The following is a 20,061-nucleotide window of genomic DNA, read 5'->3' on the forward strand; positions in this document are numbered from 1 at the left end:
GAACCAGATGGGGGCGGGGAGCCGCAGTGTCTTACAGGCAGATGTGTGAATTCCCATGCGATCTGAGAACAAAATGAAAACAATATAAGCAATAAACCAAACGCATAATATCTTACCCCTTTTCATCCATTAAAAAGGCCTTTACTCTCAGATAACACAGTAAATATAGTGATAACAGTTATGTAAACTATAAGGTCCGATATACACTGATAGCATCCCGACTGTCAACTTTGACAGTTTAGGTACACTTCTTTAACATTTATCCTAACTTAAGGCGTTTACATTTTTACATATGAATTGTGTCTGATTTTCACTTGTGTTACCATCTGAAAACCATTCTTTCTCATCATCTTTCTTAACGCTGAACAACTTAATTTTGCTTATGGGGCTATAACTAGTCTTTAACCCCATCAGGGATCCGAGAAGGGATTCAATATTACCTGGATATATAGGAAGCACAAAAACATAGCTTAAATTGTAGAGACAGTTGACTACCTGGACTACCCATGTTCCTCAAAATGTTGGAGCATCTGTCTTTCGCCTTCTGGCCCAGAACCATCTGACAGATCTTAGGTGAAGTAGGAGTTATGAAGGAGTCGCCCACCCTGTCTTGGCAGAGCTAAGCTGTGGACCCTTTTGTATCGCGTGTCCTTTCTTGGACAGTATATTTTAATGAAAAATGAGTGCATCCAGTAAAAGATATGCATGAATAACCCGCATATCCAGAGGTTTTTTTTATACATTGGTATAAAGTGCCTTTCCCCAGAGGGCTTTCCCACTAGCCTTCTTTTTTCCAGCTTTTGAAACTCTTGTTTCTTTTGGTTCTTTTTTTCGGAGCTGGGGACCGAACCCAGGGCCTTGCGCTTCCTAGGCAAGCGCTCTACCACTGAGCTAAATCCCCAACCCTGAAACTCTTGTTTCTTGACATGAAGACTGAAGGGAAACCAAGACTTACGTACAATCTGTTGCTTTTAAAACCTTTTAAATGTCTATTACTGTAATCGTGGCAATATTAATAAGACTGCTCCTGAAGTGTCACCACTCCTACGGTCTGCCTTTGGAATAGGTTTCCTTTCAATTAAAATAAAAAAACCAAAACTTTTTTATTTTTCTTTTACGTATGTGGTCGCCTGTTTGTATGTGTTCGCCTGTTTGTATGTATGCGCACCTCACGCATGCAGTTCCACCAGAGTCCAGAAGAGGGCACCACATGTCCCTGGAACTGGAGTTAATAGACGGTTGTAAGCTGTAATGGAAGGTGTTAGATTTAGCTCAGTGGTAGAGCGCTTACCTAGGAAGCGCAAGGCCCTGGGTTCGGTCCCCAGCTCCGAAAAAAAGAACCAAAAAAAAAAAAAAGGTGTTAGAAACTGAACACAGGTCATCTATAAGAGCAGCCAGTGCTCTTGACTATTGAATCATCTCTTAAGTTTGATCCTTTGTCTGTCTGCCTGTCTGTCTGTCTCATTGTTCTTGTTGTTGCTGTTGTTGTATGTGTATTACTAGGTCCCACCTCTGCTAGACAAGTACTTTTAGAACGGAACTATATCCCCCACCCTTTTCTTACTTTTCATGTTGACATGGGGGTTCTTATTAAGTTGCTTAGGCTGGCCTTGAACTCCCTCTATGGGTGAAACCTGTCCTTGAACCAGTGATCTTTCTACATCAGCCTCCAGAGTAACTGAGATCATAGGCCCACGTCATCAGGCCTGATAAGTTAACTTATCTTTCATTTCCCCTTCCACTTTTGGAAAATTATGGTCTGATATCAAGACATATTCCCATTATTACTGTTCATTTTGACTAGTTGTGCTGGATGGAGTTTACTCCCGAAATACATTGCAAATTAAATATTCATGGCAACAGGAATTAAAAATTTTGCTCTCTGGAAACTTTATGATTTATTAATGAAGATTATATATTATGAAAGATGTAAATTTTAGCTTCCAATAAAGCTAGTAGCCATACGATTTTCTTTTCATTTTTCTCTTCTGTGTTTTGAGGACTGCTGATTGGTTCCAACTAGTTTGGCACTGTACCACTGAGTTACATCCCCGCCCTTCAGTTTTTGAGAGACATAGCACAGGCTGGCCTCAGACTTTTTAGTTTTCCTGCTTCTGTCTCCTGAGTGCTGGGATTATAGGTGTGTGCTGTCAAACCCAGACCATACAATCCCTTAGATAGTTATTACTAGATAATTTGACTGTGCTGTCGGAATTCTGAATTGCCTTCCATTTCCAGTTGACAAACCGGTGGGTGTGACCCATTCAATCACCAATACCAATAGAGTCCACATGGAAAAAAGAATCAGCAAAGAGTGATTTCAGTTCCACCTTTCAGGGCCAAGGGCTTGAAAGTCATTGCCAGGGATGGCGGGAGTCTGGGGAGGAACATTTTCTGTCTCCTGTTCCTACTGAGCCCCAGCACCAGGTTTCCCAGGGCATGGGCAGCTCACATCTTTGTTTGTAAATAAGCTGTCCTAGAGACAGGCTTAGAAATTAGCATCCCCGGGCTAGAGAGATGGCTCAGCGGTTAAGAGCACTGACTGCTCTTCCAGAGGTCCTGAGTTCAAATCCCAGCAACCACATGGTGGCTCACAACCATCTGTAATCGGATCTGATGCCCTCTTCTGGTGTGTCTGAAGACAGCACCAATGTACTCATATACATAAAATAAATACATTAAAAAAAAAAGAAATTAGCATCCCAAAGAACACTTAGCAAGGGACCCTTTCCCGTCCCCTCATTCTCTCACTTGGAATATCCAACCAGGAGCTGCAAATACAAACCATCCAAGAGACTCCCAGTCTTTCTAGCAGCTGCCTGAATAAACCAAAAAGAAGCTGAAATTCATTTTGATACTGTACTGTGTTTAGTCCGGTCTATTGGTAATATTATGATTTTCACATGCTATTAATTGCTAAGCCATGAAGGAAGTGTTCTATGTAACCTCCATGGGTATGTAGGCAGCTGGTGCGAAGCCGTTAAGATGTCGTGTGTGTTTTCTACTCACCTTCGTCTCACTTCTAAGGGGGCGATGCCTCATTCAGTAGCCGATGTGGCTTGTGGCTGCCACAGCAGACTAGGCCACGAACATCACTCGGCACTTGGGTGGTAGATATGTTTGGGTCTTTAGGGATGTCATAACTGTGATACAAAGACCCCTTCACGTAAACGTAACTGGAATGTTGATGTTCTGTTTTAGATTCAAATACAGGCATTTATGAACATTACCTTTGGAAAGATCTTGTCCTCCCAGCAGGCGCTTCAGCTGCTCCAGAGGTATTTATTTTAGAGACTGAAGGGGGGTTGGTTCCTCTGAGAGGAGGGTTTCAGATAGCTCAGGTGCTAAAGTTCTTGCCTTGCAATGGGGAGGACCTGAGTTCAATTCCGGAGCCCATGTAAAAAGAGAAGGAAAGGTGGAAGGAGGAGGAAGAGGAGGAAGAAGAGGAGGAGGGAGAGGAGGAAAAGGAGGAAGAGGAGAAGGATGAAGAAGAGGAAAAGGAGGAAGAGAAGGATGAAGAAGAGGAGGAAGAAGGGGAGGAGGAAGAGGAAAAGGAGGGGAGGAAGAGGAGGAAGAAGAGGAAGGGGAGGGGAGGAAGGGAAAGGGGAGGAGGAAGAGAAGGAGGAGGAAGAGGAAGAAGGGAAGGAAGGGGGAGGAGGAAGAAGGAGAGGAGGAAGAGGAAGAAAAGGAGGAGGAAGAGGAGGAGAGGAAGAGGAAGGGGAGGAGGAAGAGGAGGAAGAAGAAAGCCAGGTAGGGTAGGGCATGTTTGTAACCCATCGTTCCTGGGGAGACAAAGACAGGAGGATCCCTGGGGTCAGTGGCCATGCAGTTTAGCTGGATCAGTAAGTTCAAGGACAGTAAGAGACCCTGTCTTAAAAAAGAAAAAAGGCTGGGCGGCACCTGAGGAATGTCACGGGGGTTGGACTATGATCTCCATACATACATACACATGTGCATGTGTGCCTGCACACATACATATCTGTACACATACAAAACACACACACACACACACACACACACACACACAATCTGTTTGTTTTCAAATTAGAATGTTCTGGAAATGTTTCCTTCATAAACCTTTATTAACATTTCATTTACCACTAAATACATTTTTGGAACATAGTTTTTCATACCATTTTAGATTTCCCTTTTTTTAAAGACAGGCTCACTATAAGCCAGGCTGGCCACAGATTTATTCTGTGGCCAAGGAAAACCTTTAATCTCTTGCCCATGCTGCCTCAATTTCCCAAATGGGATGACAGGTGTGTGCTATGATGTTCCACCGAATTAAAACTAAAATCATAACAGAAAAGTCTTTCATAAGAAAGTCTCGAATGGCTGTGTAATATACCTCACTTTAATTTCACAGTTATTATTGGGGAGGGAATAACTAGTGTTTAATTTTGCTTCGGGAAAGAATTCCCAAGGAACACGATTGCATATTGTCGTAGTCTACTTCAGATGTCAGTTCAAGACAGATTTGGAGACATCGGGAAGAGGGAGCATCAGTTGAGGAGCTCCCTCTATCCTATTGACCTGGGGCCATGTCTGTGGGCACCTCTCCTAATTGCTTATTGATATAAGTAAGCTTAGCCCACCGTGGGTGGTTCCATCCCTAGGCAGATGCGTCTGGGCCGTGTAAGAAAGGCAGTTGATAAGTATGGCGACCTGAGAGTTGGAAGCCGAAACCCTTTCCTCCCTGAGTTTCTTTTGGTGTTTATCACAGCAAGAGAAAGCAAAATAGAGCAGATGTAGTGGCGGATGCAGAAAAATGGCTGGCACGGTCAAGCAAGTTATGCCTCCTGCCTCACAGAGTTGTCCCCCAGTCTTTCACAGCAAGACTCCTTAAAAATCTCCTCCCGCCTCTTTTCTCCTCTATCCACTTCCTTCTATCGCAAGAACAGCGTGGTCCTGACACCTCCCTGACACCAGGGACTAGGCATCATCTAGTCCCTGAGTAGATGTGAAATCGGCCGGCAGGCCACTATTACAATATCTGCCTTTCAGTGTGCAAACTGTAGGGTCCGGGAAAGCCGAGGGTGCCCCTGCCTTGTTTGTGGTTCCATACAATTCACGAGGCCAGGAGTAAGCATTTATCAAACGCACGAATGAATAGTTAGCGATCCGGCATGTGTGCGGTATGTTTCTCATTTCCCTTCTAATTATCCGGCTTCGATTCCTTTTAGGTTTCAGAAGCTGAACATGCCCTGCCTTCAGCTGGAAATCAATCACACCATTGAGCGGATTCTTCAGTGTTATGTGGCTGAACTTGAAGCTACCAAGAAGGTAGGCATCCTGCATGCACACAGACGAGTGTTACCTATATAAAGAGGGAGGGTCTGCAAGTCGTCACCATTGTCATCAAACGCCTGGGTCTTCAGGGCTTGCTTCGCAGAATGAAGGCTCTCAGAGAATTCCCTCTGAGCCTGAGGGTCCCTGGACTGCCAGATCCACACCTGTTTGCTGTTAGGAACCGTGTTTTGGACACAGTCTTCCCCGGTTTCCATAGCAGATCCTGGTTAGGATAGTGTTTTCACGCAGAGAAATGCAGGTGCAGGAGTTTACCAGAAACAGTGTAGCTACATGTTTCCTCTACGGTCTACCTCCTTAAAGTGGGAGATAAGTAAGGTCTTGTTAGTTAGTTCTGCATCCCTACCAGGGAAACACCCGCTGGAAAGAGTTTACTGGGGGAAAGATTTACGTTGCCATTGAGTTTCGGCCTGCTGTAGTGGAGTAGCTCAGTGCGAGGGAGCAGGGATGAAAACTTGAGGCTATTCCCATAGCAACCAGCCAGACCACATCAGGGAGCGGGTATGACTTCCGGAGGCCGGTCCCTTCTCAAGGGCTCTCCACTTCCTAACGATTCCACGACTTTCTCAAATAGCACAAATCAGCTAGGGGTGGGCAGATATTTAAAATAAGACATCCGGGGGCAGGAGGACGGCCCTGTCAGTAAAGAGCTGGCTGCGCAAACCTGAGAACCTGAGCTCAGGTCCCGAGCACTCAACAAAAACATGCATGCTGCATGGGCGGCTCCTGGGCCTCAGCTTAGCCCAGGCAGTGAGCTTCATGCTCAGTGGGAGACTCCATCTCAAAAAAATAAAGTCGAAAGCCATAGAAGCTGCTAGTGTTGACCTCTGGCATCCGTATGACTATGCATACTTGTACGCACACTTACATGTGCTCGCACAGGTGCGCCCACTAGAAGGTTGTGGGGCATTTCCAATTCAGAGCATAACAACATGTAATAGGAAATGAAGGCGAAGAGAGAGTAAGCGTCGTATATTGTGGACATGATTGTTCCTTGAGCCCCAGATTATTGGTTTGAACCTCATTTGCATTTTCATCGACTAACTCTTGTGCATTCAGCCTGGGAGTTACGGCGAAACCACCTATTCAAACACAGCTGTAAATTTCCTCCTGTCCTCCGCTGCGTCGAATGCAAATATTAACATCATATATATATATTTTTTTAATTACAGCTCTATCATTCTCAGAAGGATGACCCCCCTCTCGCTCGCAACATGCCCCCCATAGCAGGAAAAATTCTCTGGGTGAGGCAGCTGTACCGCCGGATAAATGAACCCATCAACTATTTCTTTGTAAGCCAATCACACAATTTATACACGAGTCGTGGTGGTGTGGGGAACAGAATTACATTACCAATGCATCCTGTCCTACAATACTGATGCCGATGAAGTAGTCAGGACCGATGCTTTTACCGAGAGAAAAAAAACAAACTAACTTATAAACATGCGGGAGAGAGGCTAAGTCAACCCTTTCATGTTTAGCCGACCAACCAGTTCAATTACAGCTGGCAGATCTTACGTGTTTTAATAATAGAAGACACTTTATAAAAGGCTCTTAAAATGATGGCTTAGAAAACACACAGTGTACGCTTACTCTCAGTTGCATATATGGATGGAGAGGGGCTGATGTATATTTAATGAAAACCAAGAAAGGGATGCCGACTGCATTCCTCTTTGAAGGACTGAGCCCCAGGCCTGGCATCTCGGTACATGCAGTATAAGATCACTAGTCTTCTGAAGAGGCGAGGTCCTTGTAGACCCTGCCAGCATTCTGGAAAGGTCCCTTGGTCTTTTCTTTGTTCTCCTGTTGTTTTTATTTGTGTGGGAGACAGAGTATCGGAAAGGAGTCTGCTTTGTTTGAGATTGTATTTCATGCCTGAAAAGAGGACAAAATAACCTGGAGGACCTCAGCCTTGGAGTCATTTTGTTACTGAGGCGCTACGAAATGTAAAGATTCGGCTCTGCCGGTGTTGCCTGCTTCATTATTCCGTGTATTTACAAATATTTAAACTGGGGATGGAGAGACGGCTCAGCAGCCGAGAGTGTGTACTTTTTTTTGCAAAGGACGCAAGCTCGGTTCCCAGGACCCATGTTGGGAGGCTCACACTCATCTGTAATTCCAGCTCCAGGGGATCTGACGCCCTCTGCTGGTCTCTGTATGCACTTGCACCCCTGTGTGCGCACACTCCCATGCCCCCAGTCAATATAAATAAATAAAATCTTCGAAGGTATTTATTTAATCTCTCGCTATAGTGGCGGGATCCAGTCTGGCCTTTGTGTATTCTTCCAACGTTTACAAAAAGGAATCGTTTCTTGATTCGCCCTCCCTTTCCCCTGTCCCACCTCCAGTGCTGTGTAATATTCTGATAGCTGTTTAAGGAAAGTCAGCCAGGTTACCCCTTGTCCAGGTAAATGGGGAGGGAGGTAGAGCTGGAGACTGGAAGCTCCCGCTGCCTGTGGCTGCTTATGTGCCAACAGAACTCTGTTTCAACCCTCTCTTCCCTTCCCAGTGGAATATCTGAATCTTCCTGTCTCTAGCTTCTCTGGCCTTTCTTTATTCTAAGGCAGAATCTAAATGGTACCATGTTTACTTGATGTCAGTATAAGTCGTCTGTGGAAGTGTCTTAAAATATAACTTTCTCTCCTCCCCACCCCACCTCCCCCCCCCCAAAAAAAAACCCAGAAAAACTCAGACATCTTGTCAAGCATAGAAGGTAAAGCTGTCATACGTCAGTATAACAAGATCTCGTACGTGCTGGTGGAATTCGAGGTGGTTTACCACACCGCGTGGGTCAAGGAGATCTCCCAGCTTCAGTACGGTGCGTATAAGAAGGCTCGAAAGTGTGGTTCGGCTACTAACAACAAATTCACGGTTCTTTCGGTTGACGTTTGGCATTCTTCTTATGTACGACCCGGCTGGTTAATTAAGGTTTAGGTGTCGGGCTGGGGAGATTGGCTCAGTTGTGAATGCCCGAGTTGATTCTGCAAGACTTACATGAAAAGGCCAGGGTGGGTGCCATACCACTGTAATCGGCAGGGGTGCGGGGTGGAGGTGGGGTGGAATCAGGCAGAGCACTGGGGCTCCCTGGGGCTCCCTGCAGGGAGGGGAGCCTTGTTTTCACTCCACAGTAATGAGAGACCCTGGCTCAGTAGACAGAGATCAGGCGGTCTTGATAGGTGAAGTTTGTATCGAGTTTTATGGAATGTTCTTTGCCTTGCGAGAACACTATTTGACATTAGAAAGGTACCGAGTTTCTCTGGTGGAGACCTGCCAGGTCTCAGATGGTCACTCTCGCCTGGAGTGGAGTGACCGTTATGTCCCATTTGTCCCTGTGGAGCTGTCTCATGCTTTTGATTCGTTTGTTCTGCCCTGCAGATTCAATAGTTTTTTTTTTTTTTCCTGAGTCTTCAGACTCACCAGAAGATGGCGCTAGATTCCATCACAGATGGTTGTGAGCCACCATGTGGTTGCTGGGAATTGAACTCAGGACCTCTGGAAGAGTAGCCAGTGCTCTTAACTGCTGAGCCACCTCGCCGGCCCCAGTACAGTCTTAAGGCAGACAGATTTTGCTAAAACAAGATTTTTCTTTTGAGTGTTTGGAATTATGCTGGGATTTCTCTGGATGGCCATGTGATTTCTAATTCATTTCCGAAAGGATCCCAACTATGTTGGGTAAAACTCTTAGCTGAGATCCCCAGGAAAAACTAACCCCATTAAGAACCTTGTGAAAGGGCCGGATGTAATGGCTCATCCTTGAATCCCAGTATTTGGGAGGCAGCAGCGGGACAATCTCTGTGAATTCAGGTCAGTCAGGGTTACACAGTGAGATGCAGGTTAGACACAGACCCTGTCTAAGAAAAAAAACAATCAAAACATCTTGGGCTGGCAAGATGGCTTAGTCCGTGTAAAGGAGCTTGCTGTACATTCCTGGAGACCTCAGTTCAGTCCCTGGCGCTCACTTAAATGTGATAGGAGAAAAACCCACTCCACAAATTGACCTCTGACCTCCACATGGGTGTGCTCCGGCACAACTTCCCAATAATAGATTTAAAAATAAATTAATTAAAATAGTCGTTTAAAAGGAACCTCTCAAAAACTAATATTATCTAGCAAGTAAAAGTCCACTAACTTCAGAGAGATTCAGGGGGTACTTTGTTTTCCTAGAAATATGTCGCCGTGACATTTTACTAGGTCACATGAGACTTGGCAGAATCTATTATAATGAAATTCTTGTGTTGTTATTTTTTAAAGATTTATTGTGTATATAGAGTTCTGCTAGCATATATACTTACACACCAGAAGAGGGCATCGGATCCCATTACAGATGGTCCTGAGCCACCATGTGGTTGCTGGGATTTGAACTCAGGACCTCTGGAAGAGCAGTCAGTGCTCTTAACTGCTGAGCCATCTCTCCAGCCCCTTCCACAAGAATTTTGGGGCTGGAGAGATGGCTCAGCGGTTAAGAGCACTGATTGTCTCACAACCATCTACAGTGGGATCTGATGCCCTCTTCTGGCGGGGGTCTGAAGAAAGCAACATTGTACTCACATACAAAATAAATAAGTAAATCTTAAAAACAAATAAAGTTTGTTGAAATAAGATATAATTTGAGCAAATACATATGAGCCTTAGAACTAATTATTTTTTACTACTATGCCTCTAGCAGTAATTCCCATTACATTAATAAATTAATTCCTGGTTCAAAGGGCCAGAGAGATGGCCCAGTGGTTAATTAAGAGCACTGGCTGCTCTTCCAGAGGACCCGGGTTCAATTCCCAGCACCCACATGGCAGCTCACAACTGTCTATAACTCCAGTTCCTGGGGATCTGACACCCTCACACAGACATACATGCAGTCAAAACACCAACACACCTAAAATACGAATAAATAAATCATGCTTAAAAAAAGCTAAGAGGTTGGGGATTTAGTTCAGTGGTAGAGCGCTTGCCTAGCAAGTGCAAGGCCCTGGGTTTGGTCCCCAGCTCCGAAAAAGAAGAATAAAAAAAAAAAAAAAAAAAAAGCTAAGGTAGACCTCTGTGACCCACTCAAGGAAGTATTGCAGTTGGCAGCATAAGGTCTGTCTCTTACCCAAGTCAGTCTGCGTGCGAGTCTGTGTGTGACTCAACACTAGGATCCAGAACCATTGCTCTGCCTTTAAGAAGGGAGCCGGGAAGCGGAAGGGGCGTGCAGGGAAACTAACGCCAGCACTGCTTTGATTGCAGCTTTGCAAGCTACACTGTTTGTGCGACATCCGGAAACGGGGAAGTTGCTGGTTAACTTTGACCCTAAGATTTTGGAAGTCGTGCGGGAAACAAAGTGCATGATAAAGATGAAGCTAGATGTTCCGGAACAGGCAAAGAAGTTGCTGAAACTAGAAAGCAAACTGAAGGCAGACAAGCTGTATCTGCAGGTGAGGGGGACGTGGCCTCTCATGACTTCTTTTTTTCTTGTCATATGTGCATGTTTATGTGTGTGTGCCCGTGTGTGTGTGTGTATGTGTGTGTTTGTGTGTGTGTATGCACAAGTTGGTATGCACGTGGATGTGTGTGCATGTTTGTGTGCATACATATTTCTCTGTATACATATTTATGTGTGTGTGCCTGTGCATGTGTGTGTGCATGTGTGCATGTATATGTGTATACACATCTTTGTGCATCTGAATGTGTGTGGATGTTTGTGTGTGTGCACATTTATGTACCTATGTGCATGTGTTTGTATATTTGTATGCTTCTGTTATTGTGAATATTCACATGTGTGTGCATGTTTGTATGTGTATATGTTTATGTGTGTGCACATGTGTATGTGCATGTGTGTGCATGTGCATGTGTATGGGCATGTGCATGTGTGTGTGCATGTACATGTGGGTAAAAGTGTAGAGGCCACACATTGACACCGAGTGCCTGCTATTGCTTTCTCCTTTTGTTTAAATGTGAGTGTTCTGTCTGCATGTACCCCTGCACACCAGAAACAGGCTTCAGATCCCTTTATAGATGGTCATGAGCCACATGGTATCGGGGCTGGGAATTGAACTCAGGACCTCTGGAAGAACAGCCAGTGCTCTTAACCGCTGAGCCATCTCTTGAATCCCTCCATACTTTTGAACTCGACATTCATGGACTGGGAAGACTGAGTGGCCAGTGAGCTCTGGGGAGTCACCTGTTTCTGCTCCCCCAGCCCTACCGTTACAGATGAACATGGCTGCAGCTTAAAAAGAAAATCATCATCATCATCATCATCATCATCATCATCATCATCATCATCATCATCATCACTACCAGTGTGCCTGCTGGCAATCTAAACTCAGGTCCTCACTCTTTGTATGACAGACACTTTCTATCCAGCCCACTTCTGATTATATTTGAAGGAGTATTTTAGTGCAAGGAAAATGTATCCCCCCAGCAGATGGTTACTTTTTACTTTTTTTTTTTTTCTCTTTTCGGAGCTGGGGGCGGAACCCAGGGCCTTGCGCTTGCTAGGCAAGCCCTCTACCACTGAGCTAAATCCCCAACTCTGGTTACTTTCTTTTTAAAAAGGTTTGTTGATGGTTACTTTCTCTTTAAAAAGGTTTGCATGCTTCTACTCCCAGCATTTGGGGAGGTTGGGGGAGGCAGGCAGATCTCTGTGAGTTCGAGGCCAGCCTGGTCTACAGAGTGAGTTCCAGAGCAGTCAGGGCTACACAGAGAAACCCTGTCTCAGCTCTGCTCCCCACCCCCAAACAAAAAACAAAAAAGAACAGAAAAGATTTAGTGCATGAGTGTGTGTGTGTGTGTGTGTGTGTGTGTGTGTGTATTTGTGTACGCTCGCACATGCACATACACTCATGCACATACACAGGTACCCAAAGAGCACAGGAGGAGGTGTCAGATCCCGTGGAGCTGGAGTTCCAGGCCTCTGTGACTCACACTGGTAGTTGACGCAGTCATGGGTATTGGGATCAGAACGTTAGTCGACAGCCAGGGCCCTAAACACTCTTAACCCGTCTCTGCGGCCGCCATTCCTGATAGGTTTAGAATGTCAACTTGCAAACTTAATAAAGATGGGAGGAGGAAAGAAGGAAGGGAACGGCCGGGCTCACTTGGGCTTCTGGGTCCTATAGTGATGAAGCATCAGGTTTAACATCACTTTAATTATAATTTTATGGAGCAAGAATATTAACTTTAATATATTTAATGCTGGGCACTAATAAAATATTAATTAGGAGAGAGGGATGGCTATAAAGTAGCATGAATGGGAAGGGTTCTCCAACATTATGGGGTAAAATGAAGGATTCTGATTTAGGTTCACTCACGAGGAACCTAAAATTTAAAATAGGAGTCAGGGGTGGTGGCACACATCTATAATCCCGGCATGTGAGAGGCAGAGGCAGGCAGATCTCTCTGGGTTGGAGTCCAGCCTGGTCTATATAATGAGTTCTAGGACTGTCAGAGCAATTAGTAAATGCTATCTTCAAAACAAAACAAAACACAAAAAGCAAACCAAGCCAACAACAACAACAAAAGCAAAACCTTAAAAAACTGACATTCAAAAGTATCGTGAAAGAGGGCCAGTTATGCAAATTGAAGAGGCGAGAGGAATGGCCCAACTGTTAAGGGTGTATCCTCCTCTTGCAGAGGATCACATTGGGTGGCTCAAACCTGCCTGCAACTCCAGCTCCAGGTCACTAGATGCAGTCTGCTGGTGTCTGCAGGTTCTTGTACTTATGTGCACATGGACACACACACAAACACACAGAGAGAGACAGACACATGCATACACACACACACACACACACACACACACACACACACACACAGAGACACATGCATACACTTAACTGTGCCTATAGGTAGGTACATGAAAAACATTCTGAAATTTAGCACATGGTTTCAAAGACGTGTGAAAGAGAGTCGGCAGCACCTGATTCCTTTGAAAAGCTGGTTAAAACAGCAAGCTCAACGAACCCTAGTGTTCTTTGCTTTCTCCAGGAAGTCGGTGGGCATGTATTTGGGAGAGGTGGGAAGATAAATTATTGTAAAGAATAATTCTTTCCAGAAGCACTAGTCATAGCAAAAGACCGGAATATAAATCCAAGAATAAAGAACTGATTAAATATGGATGATAAAATGAATGCACAGAAATTAATGGGACCTGTGATGATTCAATGAGAAAAAGGATTCTCTTTGCTTGGGCACAAGAAGGATTAGCTTCTTTTCATCCATGACATAATAAGTCAATACAGGATTTTTCCTGGATCTTTCCGGGAAGATGACAGTGACTTAAATATGTCACTACATTGAATTCTCTTGGTTTAACTAATGTCCACATCTGGGCATAGGGACAAACTGGTTGGTTTGTTCTCTCAGAAGGAAATAAAGAGGGCATGGGAGTATATTTCAAACCGTTATTCTACTAGAAGTTAAAACAAACTGAATGTCGGTTATGTAGCTCTAAGAGGAGCAGCAAATTAGGACAAGTGTTGTGAGTGACTTGCATCAAAGTACACTGTACTGTATGCATCTACGACGCCGTTGACGAATTAGTCAATTTTAATATACTTAAAAGAGGGCTGGAGAGATAGGCGAGAAGCTAGGAGCACCAGCTGTTCTTGCAGATGACGGTTTGATTCCCAGCACCCATGTGGTGTTTCTCTATTGCCTGTAACTCCACTACTTTGGGATCCAACACCCTCTTCTGGACTCTCCAGGTACCTTTATGCATGGGGTGCATATGAAAATAGGAAGACACACAGTCATACATAAAGTAATAAATCTTTAAAATGAAAGACAGCGAAGGTAAAAGTTTTTTTTTTTAAAGATTTATTCATTTATTATATATAAGTACACTGTAGCTGTCTTCAGATACACCAGAAGAGGGCATCGGATCTCTTTACAGATGGTTGTGAGCCACCATGTGGTTGCTGGGAATTGAACTCATTACCTCTGGAAGAGCAGTCTGGTGCTCTTAACTGCTGAGCCATCTCTCCAGCCCCTGAAGGTAAAAGTTTTACTGAACAGGTTTTTGTTTTTTGTTTTTGTTTTGTTTTGTTTTGTTTTTGTTATTTTTTGTTGTTACTTTATTTTGAGACTTTTTTTTTTTTTTTTTTTTTTTTTTTTTTTTTTTTTTTTTTTTTTTTTTTTAGCTCAGCTGGCCCCAGACTTGCTATGTAGCTGAGAAGAACCTTGGGCTCCAGATCTCCCTGCTTCTGCCTCTCCAGTGATGAGTTTGAGGCCTAAGCCGTCACGAGAGTCCAAACAGTTTAGTGATCAAGTAATGCACTGTTGAAGTCTGAGTCCTGTACCATACAGTTAATTGATTAAAATTATACGGTGGACGTGGTTTTAGTGTGTCTACAAAGGTAGACCACGACTGTTATAATTGGTTCTAGAATATTTTCGCCATGCCCAATAGCATTCAGATCCCCACTTTCCCTCCAGCCTCTGTCTTACTCTGCAGTTGGACGCTACGACCGCCACTGTCTCTATGGACCTGCTTACGTTGGGCACTTCCTATAGGTGGAGTTATAGATCATGTGGCCTTTCCGTATATAGCTTTCTTCATTAGCCAGGACCAATTCACATTGTGTCATGGGTCAGGGTTTCTGCTATCTGCTCGTCACTTCCTGTTACATCCCGCTATTCCTTGGGAGATGTGCACAGATGCCTACTTGACAATCACAGGCTAAAAAGAGCACAGCCCGGAACTCTAACTTGGTGAGCCAGTGAGTTTTGCTGGGGGCGGGGGGGGGGGGATACCTACAGGAGTATGACTAAGGCGTTACTTATAAGAATGGATAACTACAGTTACATCGCGTTACATCGCCAAAGCCCATCCCAGCCTGGGATCAGGAAAGTTGTACTTCCAGGACCCCTGGATGAAATCACTAGGTTTTGTTAGTTTGCTAATCCCACGTGTAACCTTTTGAAGAACCAGGCTGTTCTGAGAAGTGACAAAGTTTCCCTCCTAGAGAGTGAGGGCGAGTCTGGTCTGCTACATTGTTGCCATTACTTGTCAGTGCCCGCCTTTTGCCGCCACATTCCGGTTTGGTATTTCCATACGGTTTGGTTGGTATTTCCATACAGTTTGGCTCATATTTCCTTGCCATATGTCTTTTCATGAGTTTACTGGTTGTTTGTAGGTTTTTGGAGTTTTGTCATGAAGTTTTGTTGCCTGTTTAGACCCTTTGCTTATTTTAAGATTGGGTCTTTTGGCTTTTTAATTCTTGAATTATAATAAGTCTTTGTAGATACAAGTTTGTTATCAGATACTAGAATTGTTTTTTTTTTTTTCTCCCATCCTGTGGGTGGTATTTTTATTTTGTTAATGATGTGGCTTTTTAAATTTTATTTTATTTTAGATGAGGTCTTACACTATTCAGGTCTGGTTTACCTGGAATTCTCTAGGTAGACCAGGCTGGCCTCGAACTCACAGATACCTGCCTGCTATTGGGTTCAGGTGGAAGCTGAGATAACTCACTTTAGAGACAGAAGTTTAAAAGTGAAAGCTTTATATTCTGAGCACTCAGGGAGGCGGCCAGTCCGGGATTTGAACCTCATCCCGGAAGGAAGATTGTACAACGGTTTTAAAGGGTGGGAAGACAAAGTGAGGGAGGAACTGGGGGGAGGCGCAGTGTTCTCCAACTGTATTTTGACATTATGGGTTAAATAAGGGAGTACCCATTGGAGACTGGGCTGTATCCAGGGAAACTTGGCTTCAAGGTTCTTAATTCATTCTCTTAGACATTAGGTGCAGACCCCAGAGTGACAAGGGGACAAAGGAGTGGGTCAGTTGCATGTTGTTAATTAAGACATAACAGGCAATTGGATATGTATCCAAATATATATTAATAATATATAATTATATATATTTTTTCACAATTTTTGCATCTTGGTTTAGATAACAGCAATTTATATATATATATGTGTGTGTGTATATATATATATATAATTTTTTTTCTTTTTTTCGGAGCTGGGGACCGAACCCAGGGCCTTGCGCTTGCTAGGCAAGCGCTCTACCACTGAGCTAAATCCCCAACCCCTATTTTATATCTGTTAATAGACAATTAAGAAAACATTTGGAGAAGTGGGGTAGGTGTTCATTCCTAGGCTTGGGAGCATGAACTTGCTCGACCCTGCCAACAAGATGGAGGACTTGTCCTGGAGATGACTGGTCTCAGACAACTGTCTCCTTACAAGGCGTCCCTGAGTAACTGTTTTTTTCCTTACTCGGAAGCTGTTCAGCTCTAGGGAAATCCCCCTAGGGCCTGGGACCTTGAATTAGTTTTTCCCCATGATTAAATGGAGTCTGGGAATGAAGTGGTAGCGCTTAGAATAAATTTCTTTTGCTTGTTCCCAACACCTGCCTCTGCCTCTCAAGTGCTGGGATTAAAGGCCCGCATCGCTATGCCTGGCCAGTGATGTACTCCGAGATGGAAGCATTTTAAATTTTTGTATTTTCCTTGTCCTGTTTGAGAAATCTTTTTCTAATTCACCGCCACGGAGATTTCCGTTTGGTTTCTTCAAAGAACGTGTTAGTTTCTGCTCTTAGGGGAAACAGGATGTAATTGTTGAAGAACCTTCCCACGGAAGAGGTGCACCGACCGCGCATGCGCTTGGCTTTGGGGCTTTGCCCCATGAGACCAGGAGGCCCACGCCGTTCATATTGCACCTCCTGGGATTTCATTAGCTTTGGGTGACGCCAGGAAAGCCACTCTTGCTTGCTGGGTGTCAGGAAAGACTGCTCGCAGGAAATCGAGAACTCCGAAGCTATCAAGACTCAAGTTGCTTAAAAAACCAGCTAAGCGACTTCGTTCCACAACTCCCAACACACCCTGCAGTCAGTTAACAAACCAGCCCAAACTGGCCGTCATGGGTCATCTCTGAAAGGAAAACAAATGCCTAGCCATTCTGGTTGTGTGGAGCAGGGAAATGTATTCACATCGAAGAAGCAGGGTTTGGAGGAATGACTCAGCCGTTGAGAGCACTTGCTGCTCTGGCTGTAACCATCTGTATCCAGTCCCTGGGGCGCAGTGCCCTCTTCTGGCCTCCTTGGGCACTGCATGCATAAGGTTTGTGGCCACAAAGCAGGCAGAACACCTCTACCCATAAAATAAAAAGGGAATCTTTAAAAGAGAAAAAGAGGGGCTGGGGATTTAGCTCAGTGGTAGAGCGCTTGCCTAGGAAGCGCAAGGCCCTGGGTTCGGTCCCCAGCTCCGAAAAAAAGAACCAAAAAAAAAAAAAAAAAAAAAAAAAAAGAGAAAAAGAATCAGTTACGGTTTTGGCGATGAGTAGCTTTTTAAAAGATTTTTGTTTGTTTGGGTGAGCGTGTGTGTTTGCTACTTGTGAACAAGGGTGCACAAGGAGACCTTGTGAACCCTCCAGCTTAGGTACTGGGATGGGAGTAGCAAGCTTTCTTAACTACACAACCGTCTGTCCAGCCCCAGCGATGAGTGTGTTTCAGTATGTCAAAAGATGTGGAACTGTGACTGGGTACAGGCCTGGAATCCAGGCAGGAGGTGTCCAAGTCCAGCCCAGGCTACTTGAGACCCTGTCTCAAAAAACAAAAAACAAAAAACCCAAAAAGATAAAACCGTGTAATGACAGATAACATGAAATGATAATTATCCAAGCAGTTTCTCTAAACGAAGAGAAAGAAGCAAGGTACGTGAAAAAATGAGAATCTTAAGAAGTGACGCGGGGGCTGGAGAGATGGCTCAGCGGTTAGAGCACTGACTGCTCTTCCAGAGGTCCTGAGTTCAGTTCCCAGCAACCACATGGTGGCTCACAACCATCTGTAATGGGATCCAATGCCCTCTTCTGGTGTGTCTGAGGACAGCGACAGTGTACTCATATACATGAAATAAATTAATTTAAAAAAAAAAAAGGAAGTGACCTGGACATGTCGGAATTTAAAGGGGTGCACCTGTGATTGACAGCCGATGAAAGGGTACAGCCAGTCAGTGTCAGTGAAAGTTAGCAGCCCCACCCTGGCGCAGGCCCATGTGGGAAAAACTGGTGCCGCGAAGCCTTTCCCGGCAGGAGCGGAACTGTGGTCTTTGTTTCCATGCGAAATGAAGTAAACTGTGCCGTTTTGACTTTGTGCAGGGCCTTCTGCAGTATTACGATGATTTGTGCCAGGAAGTGCCTTCTGTGTTCGTCAATCTGATGACCCCGAAGATGAAGAAGGTTGGTGACGCTGAAGGGTTCACATTTGATTTCCCCCGCTTTAAAATTAGATTCCTGTTGTGTAGAGGATTGATCTCAGAACACATCTCTTTGCCTTGACCACCTCTTTTTCTCATTTCAACTTTACAGCTTTGGCTGGCTGGCTCGATCGCCCTCCCTCCCCTCCTCCCCCTCCCCCTCCTCTTTGCTCCCTCCCTCTCCCCCTCCCTTTCTCCCCACGGAATGGTGTCTTGTCTAGGCTTTGCTACCTGTGAAAAAGACAAGTAAATGTGGGTCGTGAGTGCTTTGCAAAAATTTACGGCTGCTTCCACAACAACCAAAGACAGTTTAAAAGAAGGGCCATCTCTATTAGGTGTAATGGCGGAGGAATCTATTAAGCAGAGGCATCATATAGTATTTTCGAGCAAGAGCTTTTCTGAGCAATGGAAAACCGTCACCTTTTCTGCTCTCCCTAGGTGGAGTCCGTCCTGAGGCAAGGGCTCACAGTACTGACCTGGTCCTCACTAATGCTGGAGAGCTTCTTCAAAGAGGTTGAGTCCGTTTTGGATATGTTCAACCAGCTTTTAAAGAAGGTAAAGACAATAATCTTTTAGAGCAGCACTCAAATTATAAGTAGCATTCTAATCATGCCCAGAGGCCCTTTGGTTACCAAAGGGTGTGGTCTGGACCGGAGAGGTGGCTCGGGGGTTAAGAGTGAGTCCCACTCCGCAGAGGACCTGCATTTGGTTTCTAGGACTCGAGTCTGAATGCTCACAACTGCTGGTAGCTGTAGCTTCCACGGGGACCTGACCTCTGTGGGGACCTGCATTTGCATGCTCATGCCCACACCAAAACACATACATGTGGTTAAGAAAAAAATAAATGCTAAAAAGGGTGTGTTTTTTAAGTAAAAGAACGTCCACTAAATAAATAAAAATATTATTTAATATTAAAAAAAATAAAAAATAAAAAAATATGTTACTGATTTGGGTTATTTTCCTCTGGGTTGTCCTGTGTTTATCCCCAGATTTACCTTGTTCTCACTAGACTGAGGTGGAAGTTAGGATGATTGGACACTAGAGAGGTGACTCAGCCAGTAAAGGGCTTGCTCTGCAATCATGAGATACCCCGTGCCCACATAAATGGTCCAGCCATGTGGGGGGCCACCTGCAACTCTAGACTTGGGAGGCAGAAGTGGGGGGTCCTCAGGACAAGCTGACAGGCTAGACTCACCGATTTGGCAAGCTCTAGGTTTAGAGATCCTGTCTCAGTAATCAAAGTGGAGAGGGATTGAGTAGAACTCCTGACGTCAGTCTCTAAAGACACAGAAACATAAACAGACACACACACACACAGATACACACAGATACACACAGATACAAAGACAGAGACATACATGCAGACACATAGACATACACATACACAAACATACAGACACACACAGAGAGACATTCATACATACATACAGACAAAAACACAGACACACAGACACAGAAACATATACAGACACACATGCATGCAGACACACACAGACACCTGCACACATAGAGACAGGTATACATACAGATAGACAAAAACACAGATACACACGCAGACATGTACATACACAGA

The 20,061-nt window shown here is 44.5% G+C and overlaps 1 protein-coding gene across 1 annotated transcript in view; it reads left to right on the top strand.

Moving 5' to 3' along the window:
* Dnah8 (dynein, axonemal, heavy chain 8) overlaps nt 1–20,061 on the top strand; it is a 256,161-nt gene that overhangs the window by 39,983 nt on the left and 196,117 nt on the right. The window contains 7 exon segments of the mRNA NM_001427092.1: nt 3,202–3,278; nt 5,187–5,286; nt 6,483–6,602; nt 7,993–8,128; nt 10,534–10,721; nt 18,391–18,471; nt 18,927–19,043. Of these exon segments, the coding sequence (NP_001414021.1) occupies nt 3,202–3,278; nt 5,187–5,286; nt 6,483–6,602; nt 7,993–8,128; nt 10,534–10,721; nt 18,391–18,471; nt 18,927–19,043 (819 nt within the window).

This window comes from Rattus norvegicus, chromosome 20 (genome assembly GCF_021556685.1).
Source record: "Rattus norvegicus strain SHRSP/BbbUtx chromosome 20, alternate assembly SHRSP_T2T, whole genome shotgun sequence".
Lineage (NCBI taxonomy): Eukaryota > Metazoa > Chordata > Mammalia > Rodentia > Muridae > Rattus > Rattus norvegicus.